This window comes from Myotis lucifugus, unplaced genomic scaffold (genome assembly GCF_000147115.1).
Source record: "Myotis lucifugus unplaced genomic scaffold, Myoluc2.0 scaffold_31, whole genome shotgun sequence".
Lineage (NCBI taxonomy): Eukaryota > Metazoa > Chordata > Mammalia > Chiroptera > Vespertilionidae > Myotis > Myotis lucifugus.
In genome coordinates this window covers 8597356-8608253 of record NW_005871079.1, presented here as the reverse complement: position 1 = coordinate 8608253, position 10898 = coordinate 8597356, and the positions used below count along the sequence as shown (strand labels likewise).

The following is a 10898-nucleotide window of genomic DNA, read 5'->3' as shown; positions in this document are numbered from 1 at the left end:
ACCTCGCTCCCCCTCAAGTCTCTCCCGGGGCCCGCGACCGCCCGCCTGAAGGCGCTGCCTGGACCCCGCGGGGGTCGGCTCCGAACGTCACCAGGTTTGTTTGTGTGGGGTTAGCCGGGGGCGCCGAACCACCTGCACCTCGTCCGCCGCCGGCGCCACGGGGAAACCCGGGAGAAGAGACGCCCCGGGAGAGGAGCAAAGGAAAGCAACCCGCCTGGATTTGTTTGCCCGGGACGTTTGCCGCGCACGCGGATAGCCTACGGGAGCGGGCCGGAGCCGCCGCGCCCCCACCTCCCCGCCCGGGCGGTCGAGGCCCGCGGGTTGGAAAACAGTGCGTCGCCGCGGAGGTTCTGGGTGCAGCCGGGCCCGGGGTGCCCCGCGATGTGGCCCTGAACGTGGGAGCCCGCACCGGCGGGAGCAGGAGCCGCGGGGCGCCGAGTGGCCGGTGCGCCCCTCCGAGCGCGCCTGCGTGCGTGGCCAGCGGGCCCCCGGCGCGTCCGGCTTCTGCCTGCTTCCCAGCTTAATTGTCCTCGGCGGGATTAAAGTTGGAAATTGAGCGGAGAATTGAGTTGCCCGGGAACAGAGCCGCGGCCACCGCCAGAGCGATGTTCCCGCAGAGCCGGCACCCGGTGAGGCGCGGCTGGATGGGGGATTGGGGGGGGAGGGGGGCAGGGCTGTGGGGGAGGAGGTGCTCTTCCTAGCCGGAGGAGGTGGGTGACTGCTACATTTTGGCCACCCCCCCCCCCCACTCCACCCCCGGTCTCTGGAAGTGCAAGGCTGGGAGGTCCCGGCTGCTGGCCTCCAGGGGTGGGTTATGGGCTGAAACTCCCAATTTCCCCCAATTCCTGTGGGCCCACTCCTACTTGACGTCTAGACAGGGAGGGCGGGGGCGCCCGGAGAGGCTGGGGTTTGGCTCCCACCGCCACATCCTCCCCCTTCCCCGGGGCGGTAGGGCGCCCCCCCTTTGTTTCTGGTCTCGCCTATTTGCATATCAATGAGGCCCCCCGTTCTGGCGCGCCTGGAGGTGGCCCAGGCGACTCTGGGAACTGGGAGCGATTGGGAGTTGTTTTTCTCCTCTAGTCCCCTGGGCCATTTTCGCCCCTGGGGGGGAGGGGGCGGCGATCTCCACAATCTGGCCCGATTCTCAGAGGCGGCTGGGGAACCCCTTTCCTTCCAGCCCGGTGACCCGGCGCACTTACCACGACTCACCCTGGAGGCTGGAAGAGGCTCTGAGCCTCTCTAGAAGCTGGGGGTTGGAGGAGGGTTCATTTTCTCCCTCCCTAAAGTAAAGCGCAAACTCGAATTCAAAACTCCGTTTCCACCACTTCTAACTTTATTTTTTTGTTTGTATCCCACCCACTTTTCTCTCCTCTGACTTACTGCTTTATCCATCCGCCCACATCTCCGACCCTCGGTCCCCCACGCTTGTCGCCCCAGACGCCGCACCAGGCTGCAGGCCAGCCCTTCAAGTTCACTATTCCAGAGTCCCTGGACCGCATTAAGGAGGAATTCCAGTTTCTGCAGGCTCAGTATCACAGGTGCGTGTCCGGCCTAGCCAGGCGAATAGTCGCCCGGACAGCCCGGTGCTCCGTGTCGCCCAGCTGGGTGGAGGTGGTGGCGACGGCTGTACTTAGTTCAGGCGTCCAGGCGGTGGCGTGTGGAGTCGCAGTAAAGATCTGTCATTCACGTTACCCTCTTTCCTGGCTCTTCCTGGGCAGCCCCTTCTCTTGTCTCCTCCTACTCCCATTGTTTCCCTTTTACCCGTTTGCTGCTGTTCCAGGGAGTCTATTTTCGTGTATTTAGGAGTTGCATGAGAACCATCAATATTTGCACTACATTTATTTATTTTGCAACAGACTGAGCTAAAACCTTGGTTCAGCCGATGGCCCACCCTGGGGTGCGGGTTCAGGGAGGCAAAGCCAGTGTTGAAATCACTTGTTTGCCATGCTAGAGAATTGGGTGGTCTGAGGCAAAGTCCATTATGCAAAGTTAGATGCTTTTTGCTGTGTCTAGTATTGGTGGTGATGAGGGGGTTGATGTGTGTAAGGGAAACTCACCAGCTTTGGTGTCATTCTAGGTTGGTTTGGGTAGGACAGTGGATTGGAGTTACATTTATATCCATCTCAGCTTTAGTCTCATTTAATGAGACCTACTTCAAAAGATTTATAAGTGAAAACTGTAAAGCAACCAATTCATGGTGGACTTTCAAAAAAAATGTTAAGTTTCTTCTCGTTTCTATGAAGTTTTAACTGATCAGAGCTAAGAAATAACTGCAATTGACAATTTTATTTATTATTTTATTTTAAAAAATACTTTTATTGATTTCAGAGAGGAAGGGAGAGGGAGAGATAGAAACCTCAATGATGAGACAGAATCATTGATCCGATGCCTCCTGCACACCCCCTGCTGGGGATTGAGCCTACAACCCCGGCATGTGCCCTTGACCGGAATCGAACCCGGGACCCTTCAGTTTGCAGGTTGACGTTCTATCCACTGAGTCAAACCAGCTAGTGCTGTAATTGACTTTATTTTTGTCATGGTTAAGAAAAAGCACACATATGCATTAGTGTGAATTGTCTTTCTTTTCTTTTTTTGTTGTTGTCAATCCTCACCCAAGGATATTTTTTACCATTGATTTTTAGACAGAGTGGAAGGGAAGGGGGAGAGAGAGAGAGAAACATCCATGTGAGAGACACATCGATTAGTTGCCTCCGCATGTGCCCCAGACCTGGGTGGGGATTGAGCCTGCAATCGAGGTATGTGCCCTTGACCTGAATCAAGAAGCCCCAGACTCTTCAGTCTTCCGGCCAATGCTCTAACCACTTAGTAAACCAGCTAGGGCTGAATTTTCTTATTTTGTCAGAGGCTTTCTGATTATTGACCTTTTGTCTACTTGAAGATGATAATCTCTAGAGCTTGAGGCATACCTGCCCACACCATGTTTACCAATCAGGGAGGGACTTCAACCCACTATTGCAGTATTTGCTTGACATATTTTGGCAGGGATTTAAAAACCAAAGTTTTTGAAAGGGACCAACAAATGTAGAAGTAACTTTACAACCTAGAGACTGAGTTGGCAAAGATAGTACAGCCTATGCCTGAGACTGAAGATTAAGCCACGGCCAGATTTTGGTGGAGTCCAGAGAAGCAAACCTTGATGCAGGGAAGTAGGAGTGAACAGATGACCACCAGGAGAAAACAGTCTTATGGGTAGATCAGAGGTTTAGACAGATTTTTCCTTCTTGTCATCTGACCAGGTCAGATGCACCAAGAAGAAAAAGGATAGCTGAGTGGGTACCCTGTAATGCTCACTTAATTTCTTTTCTCTGTTAAACGAAGGGACAAAGTTTTGGGGTGTTTACCTAGTCAGTGGTCGGCAAACTGCAGCTCGCGAGCCACATGCGGCTCTTTGGCCCCTTGAGTGTGGCTCTTCCACAAAATACCGACTTCTGCACATGGGCCACGGAGTTTCAGTCACACTGTACATGCGCGCCCGCACGTGGTATTTTGTGGAAGAGCCACACTCAAGGGGCCAAAGAGCCGCATGTGGCTCTCGAGCCCCAGTTTGCCAACCACTGACCTAGATAGTTTATGGCTTTTCCCAATTGGTCTGTGTTTTTACTTGAAGTGCAAATATGTGAGGCAGATGTTAAAACAAGTGACATAATGTTTACATTAAGTTGCCTGTTTTGTTTTCGTAGCCTTAAATTGGAATGTGAGAAACTGGCAAGTGAAAAGACAGAAATGCAGAGGCACTATGTGATGGTAGGTATCCAAGATTAGACTCTTTCCTCTTCATGTAATATGAGCAAATATGTGTTTTTAGCATTATAAAATGTGAGTTAATGAAATGCTTGATTCTTTTTTTTTACAGTATTATGAAATGTCATATGGATTAAACATAGAAATGCATAAACAGGTAAGCTTTATTCAATCTCAAGCTAAAACAACAAATGAGTCATGGTTTTTTAATACTGGCTTTGTCCTCTAGAGGGGGGGGCGGGTTGTATGCCATTTTTCTGCCTTGGTTTCTCTTCCTGCAAACTGGTGGTAGTATTCTGCAGCAAGGGTTGCTTCTTGACAGTTACACAATTTTTAAATGACTGAGTGAGAGGTTCTTGGAAATGTAAACTAGCTTGTTTATATAGGCAGATGGGAATTGAGACTCTGAGTTTCCTTTTCTACCTGGATAGATATATTCTCCCTGAAAGATTTTGGCATTCTGTAGAGTTGCTGAAGTTGCTAATGTTTTTGTTCGGGTTTGGAAAGAAGTGTGGTACCTGTGAAAGACTCCCGTCTTTAAATAAGGTTAAACAAGGTATAAGACTAACTATGGAATTTTCTTTATGCTTTGGGGCTGCATAAAGTGCTAATCAGAATTAGTGGCTTATTTGCATATATCTTTTTGGAAAAAATATTCTCAGTTGGTGCAGGTTTGGAGGTGAAAAAAAAAGCGTTCCTTTATAGCCACAGCATATGTTGGGAGTTGCTTCAGTCCTAGTGGTTTTAAAAGCATGAAAAGATTAGTGACTGGAAAGCTCTAGCTATGACTATGAGTTTGCAAGTTCCCATAAAATTCACACTTATGGCTACTATAATGGTGTATAAAAAGAGTATTGAGCTGGAACAAGGCACTAAGGACCTCATAAGAGAAGAAAAGCTAAATGATTGCTCAGCCCAAAGGACCCTCGATTGAGTAGTCATTGTCTGCCAAAGAAAGCATTAATGGCAGGGCGTAAGTATTCTGGAGATATGCTGACATTCACTTTTTCATCAAGACGCTGGTACAATAAGTCTTTTAGAAATCGATTGCCTCTTAAAAAATTATCATCAGATGAAGTTGCACAGTTGGACACATTTCAAAGTGCAACAATACAATTCTTACTTGATGTATATGTGCTATTTCATCTCAAACCCTTGTTTCATTAAATTAAAGAGCATGGCTGACCGGCTGGGGCACAGTGGAGAAATTGATTAGTTCAGGCTTCAGATCTTCCTTATATTCAAAGACTTTCATTAAGCAAGTGTGTTTCAGAGTTGAATTCTGCTTTTGTAACTCTGCACTCTTTGATTTTTAATTCATCATAGGTTTCATAATGTTAAGTTATCATCCTGTACATTAGATCTGTTCTCAGATATGTGTTTGGAAAGAGATAGTGACATTCAGGGCCTTTCATTAATAATACCATTGGGCCTTTCAAAGTGCTGATTTTATTCTGATTTACAGAGTTGGTAGCTTAGTTTATGTTGGGTTTGTGCCTTTGTTTTTGTGTCTTTGTTTTTGTGTGTTTAAATGGCTAGTGCCTGATTGGAACACTTGTAACTTGTTGATAGTAATTGGACTAGAAGATCTGTGGTCATTTAAATAAATTATGCAAATAAACTTGGTCAAGAAGTTCTAACCTGTCATTGTTTAGAATATGTTAACCCTAAAGCCCCCTACTCCATCTTTTTTTTTTTTTCCCTAACAAGTATTTTGGAAGATTAAGAGAACATCAAGTTTTTTTCTTAAACTCATAACTCAAAGGATTTAATAACCTCCCTGACTCTTTTACAAGGGAATGCCACCTTTGTGTGACATATGCTGGTGCTGGATTTATTGGGGGAGCTAAGGTGTGTAATTCTTCTGGGTTCCTATAGGTTACATGGCAGTGACCTCTTCTTTGCATAGGAAAAAGGAGGAAGGGGAGAAGAGGGTCAGGAACATCCATGGTGTGAAAATAGTTTTCTAATAACCTGTACTCCATGAGGCATTTGTCCATCTATGAGCCAGTATGCATTAATAATATGCTGTATGTAATTGGCTCAGTAATTTGAAAAGTGTGAAAAGCTCAGAGATGCCATATTCTTCATAGTAGGGAATTCAGCTCTCTGAAATTTAGTTTATATTGTAAATGCTGACAGACCCTTAACAAGAGTGGTATGCAAAGCAGTGCTATAATTCAGTTTAAAGTGGCCTTACATTTGAAAAACATCCTCCTGAATGTCACACATTAATAATAAGTTCTGAGGAGACATTCTATGCAGCTAGTAATCATAATTCTTATTAAAACTGGTGACGTCTGGCCCCCAGGGTGTAGCCAGGCTCAAATTGATGCTTTTTGCCGCCTGATCACCAGCATGGCCTAAGTGCTCATTATATTGTAGAGAGGGCCTTTGGAGCTCTCATTAGATTTGACAGGAATTCTCTCTAGGGGGAAACTGGGCATTAGCGAGACTCCTGACAGGCTGAAATTAGTCCTGCTTTATGGCTTATAACCAAATGCTAGCAAGGCATCATCTGGGGACACAAAAAATTGTCATTTCTGACAACATCTTTGTTACTGAAAAAAATGCAGTGATGGGGAAACTTTCCGTGGAGAGAGCTTTAATGTTAAGATTTATCTCCAGTGTGACTGCGGCTCTCCCTTCCCACCTTTCAGCGGGTTTGTTGAAGGAGTGAGTTTTAGAGATTTCAGTGTCAAGTCTCACCAGACTTTTCCGTCTGGGAAAAAAAAAGTGGAAGTGCGTCCAAATCAAGAGTGGTATAATTGTGGTTTCCTTACTTGGTTTGGTGCCCACAGTCCATGTTTATGTTGTGTCAACACTTCCTGATAAGCCTTCCCCTTACTTTCTCTGCTCCCATTTGTGGCTGGTTACTGAGAAGTCAACGGCTTAGTGGTGGTAATGGATACTTAAATCTTTTATCATTGCATTAGACAAATGTTTTTTCTTTTGAGTCTTTTACTGGTATAGATCTCTGCCTGTCCATTTCTCTCTAGGTAGATTTTAAACTCTAGCTAACTCTATACAAGGAAGGTGGAGACTTCTCATGAAAAATTAAGGCAATTCTGGTACCACCAAAGTGTTAGGGTACAATAAAAACCAGCAGGTTACTGTGAGTCTAGTCTAGCTGCTTTGAGGTTTCTGCCTAGTGTGTTTAGCTGTGTAAGTTTTTTTTTTTAATATATATTTTTATTGATTTCAGCGAGAAAGGGAGAGAGAGATAGAAACATCAATGATGAGGGAATCACTGATTGGCTGGCTGCTTCCTGCATGCTCCCCACTGGGGATCCAGCCCGCAACCCAGGCATGTGCCCCTGACCGGGAATCGAACTGTGACCTCCTGGTTCATATAGGTCAGTGCTCAACCACTGAGCAACACTGGCCCAGCTAGCCATGTGAATTTTAAAGGCTTTTTTCTCTGTCGTGTGGCCTGGTATTACCTCATTTGATATTTTGGGAACAATGTGTTCTGTAAATTGATATGTAAGCCTTATTTGTTCCATTTGTGTATCTTTTCAGCAGGCTGGTGAAGCCATGCCATGAGTTTTCATTAGTGGCTGGAATTTATACAGCACTTCCCCGTTGTCAAAAGTGATTTGCCTCATGCTGTGAGGTAGATGGGGGGTAGGTGTTTTGCTCTACCTGCAGCTGTGAGCACGTGTTCAGAGGCTGGGCGTTGTCAGGGCTGAGCACCTGTTGATGCTTCAGTTTGGGTCACCTGGTCCTCAATTCAGTGTTTCTTCCCTGAGGATCAGGCCAGTGGGGGAAACACCCTTGGGCCTCTGTGTAGTGACTCAGGTCTGCCTAGCTGCTTGTCTCTCCTATTCTCACTCTTGATCTGTGCTGACCAACTTCACGATTTACAAGACACTTTGGGGCTGGGCGCGTTTCCTAAAAGTTATGAAAATTAGCAATACTGATTGCACTTGTAACCAACCTAGCAACACTGTCTGCAGGTTAAAATAACTTCTAAAAATCAAAGAAAATTTGAAACATGGCCAGGACTCCTGGTTGAGGCCCAGTGGTGCAGTGAGCTTGGTCAGTCACTTTGTCTCACTGCCTGTATTCTTCTGGAGAGCAGGCAGAGTCAGCACCGGGGGCTCTCCAGGGTGGCGAAGAACATAAATGAAAGGACTAGCTCTGGAAGTAAAGATGTATTCTACAGTCCTGGTAATGGGGTGGGGAAGGAGAGGAGCAAAAGGGAAAACCAGATGAGAGCTTAACATTTCCAAGCTCCATGCGTTATTTCAGCAAGCACAATTTCTCAGACCATGCCAATATTAGATTAGACCTGCTTCCACAGTTTTGATGTGTGCTTTTAAAGTCTCTCTTAAAAAATAAGTTGTTCTTTAGTAGTTTTTAAAAAAGTATTTAGGTGGAACTGTTGTGGATTTACCTGTTGGTTGATTCCATAGAGGTGACTGTCTTGCTATTTGTCTGCAAATTTTACCTTTCTCCCTATTTTTAACCAATTGCGTTCTCTGTCTACACTTTCTCACTTTGAGATTTTTTATTCTAAGTCAGTGTCTCCGAATGGGAAATGACTAGCTAGAGTGCAGACACTCAGCGTTAAGCTCCACCAGGTGTTAATCTTGTAATACAAAGAGGGTAGCTGTCATCAGGATTGGAGTAGTCCCCAACTTTATTTTCATTAGACAGGCCTGTCCATTGCAAGCATAAGTTAAAAGAGATAAAGCTCCCTGTGTTTCGAGAGCCAGATTCTGAGGTGCAAGATTAGCCTTTGTTTTTTTTGTTGTTTCTTTTTCTCGGCATGCAGGGCTGAGTCCTTACTATGAAACCTGCACTTACCCAAACCCTTCAACAGCTGGGCTTGTTGCTGGTTTCTGTCCAGGGTTGACTGACTAGGGCACTGATGGCGAACCTCTGACATGCAAACTCATTTTTTTGGTTGATTTTTCTTTGTTAAATGGCATTTAAATATATAAAATAAATATCAAAAATATAAGTCTTTGTTTTACTATGGTTGCAAATATCAAAAAATTTCTATATGTGACACGGCACCAGAGTTAAGTTAGGGTTTTTCAAAATGCTGACACGCTGAGCTCAAAAGGTTCGCCATCACTGGACTAGGGTGAGGGGAAGTGAGGCTCTTGCCTTGGGAGAAGTTAAGGGAGGTATCAAAAAACTTGGTACTCAGGATAAACGAGGTTGTTTTTAAAATTCAAAATAGATATAAAAAAACTCCAATAGGAACAAAATATATAAAGGCAGCACCAGCCAGGGTTGGGAATAGGGATGAGAGGAGGGAAGTGAGTCAGAGACAGCAGAAAAAAGGTGGAATGGATGGCCCGTTGGGAGCTCTTGTGATCTGTAGGATCTGCCTTGGTGTAAATACTTCGGTGAGGTCCCTCAATTCGGGACTTCGATTAGTGACTGGGCAAGTCATTAACAAGTTGCCTGGGCCTCGGTTTTCCTCTCTGAAAAATGAGGGTTTAGATTAGGCAGGTTCTAAGATTTGGTTCATCTCTCCGTAGGGGAGTCACACCGCACCCCTACTGAAACCTGGCACCTCACCTCCCTTGTGTCAATTGAGGAGAGTTTTTGACCAAAGGGTTTAAGATGTTCCTCCAAACAGTGTTTATTAAGAAACACAGAGGAAAAAAAATCTGTTCCCTTAGCAAATATTTAAATAAATCATCTTGTGTGGTGGTTATGCTAAATATATATTCAGTTACTCAGTTATCTCATCCCCTCCAGTCCCTATTGCTTCAGATTATTTTAAAATTGAAATTCTCAGAACTATAAGATGTCCTGAGTGTCAAACCCCTTTTAATGTGGAATGTGTTGGATATATGGTTTTTAATTAAATTTTAGATAGCTGTTTTGGTCTGTCCACTTATATGACAAGATTGGACATTTATACCTTCAAAATAGTCCTCACTAATAGGGTTGGTGAGTTCCACAGTAAGAAATGTGCCATAAGATTGTTCCATGTGTGTGTGGCTTGGTGTTTTACGTAAGTAGAGAGAGAGAAGGTGTAGGCACTTATATGTGGGAGAAATTTTCTAATTTTCTGAGGGATGGTTTGATCTAAAAAGTGAAGATGATTTACACTGACATTTTAAAATAAATTAAGATATTCATGTATTGCCATTCACTCATTTAAAGAAAAAAATGGTATCTAAAATTGTTTGCAAAACTGATGATTATAGAATGGCTCAATTGATAGACTATCCAGTTACCATAACTCTTTTTATGAAACTCCAAGAAATGTTGACACAAATAACTCGCTTATCAAATAACTTGTGATTTTGCACAAAATCCTTATTTCATTATTTTATAATTCAGACTAGAGCCAGTACACGAAATTCATGAATGGGGGTGGGGGTGTCCCTCAGCCCAGCCTGCACCCTCTCCAATCTGGGACTCCGGGATCGGGCCTAAACGGGCAGTTGGACATCCCTCTCACAATCCAGGACTGCTGGCTCCTAACCGCTCGCCTGCCTGCCTGCCTGATTGCCCCTAACCGCTTCTGCCTGCCAGCCTGATCACTCCCTAACCATTCCCCTGCCAGCCTGATCAACACCTAACTGCTCCCCTGCCGGCCTGATCAACACCTAACTGCTCCCCTGCTGGCCCGATTGCCCCTAACTGCCCTCCCCTGCTGGCCTCGTGAACCCTAACTGCCCTCCCTTGCCAGCCTGGTTGCCCCCAACTGCCCTCCCCTGCAGGCCTGGTCGCCCCCAACTGCCCTCCCCTGCTGGCCTGGTCGCCCCCAACTGCCCTCCCCTGCCAGCCATCTGTGGCAGCCATCTTGTGTCCACATGGGGGTGGCCATCTTTGTGTGTTGGAGTGATGGTCAATTTGCATATTAACTCTTTATTATATAGGATTTTTAATTATTTTTAAGTTTGATTCATTTGCCTGCCTTAAAACAACATCAAGTCATAATTGTGAGCACATTGTTTATGCCATTTCTCCACATGTTCTCATATTAGGTATAAAAAGTAATGTTTTAATTTTTTTTTTTTTTTTTTAGTTTTTCTTGTAGTAGTATTTCCTTCTTAGTCATTCTTTGACCACAAAATATGTTAGCTGAAAAAGAGTAAGATAAAGTTCATTTTGAATAGAAGGAAAAAACAATGAGAATTCTATCCATCAGATACATTTTT

At 45.0% G+C, this 10898-nt stretch overlaps 1 protein-coding gene across 8 annotated transcripts in view; it reads left to right on the top strand.

The window, feature by feature from the left end:
* Positions 1–6: 6 nt before the first annotated feature.
* TLE1 (transducin like enhancer of split 1) overlaps positions 7–10898 on the top strand; it is an 86505-nt gene continuing 75613 nt past the window's right edge. For 5 of the 8 annotated variants that reach the window (XR_002828743.1, XM_014454137.2, XM_023752410.1 and 2 more), the window contains exons 1-4: positions 7–629; positions 1438–1538; positions 3702–3765; positions 3875–3919. Coding sequence is in view for 7 of the 8 variants with exons in the window: in XM_014454137.2 (XP_014309623.1) it covers positions 606–629; positions 1438–1538; positions 3702–3765; positions 3875–3919 (234 nt within the window). In the remaining variant the exon portion in view is untranslated. Of the gene's footprint in view, positions 630–1437; positions 1539–3701; positions 3766–3874; positions 3920–10898 lie in introns of those variants that run through there. The other 3 variants (XM_006086841.2, XM_006086842.2, XM_014454138.2) reach the window with 3 other exon arrangements.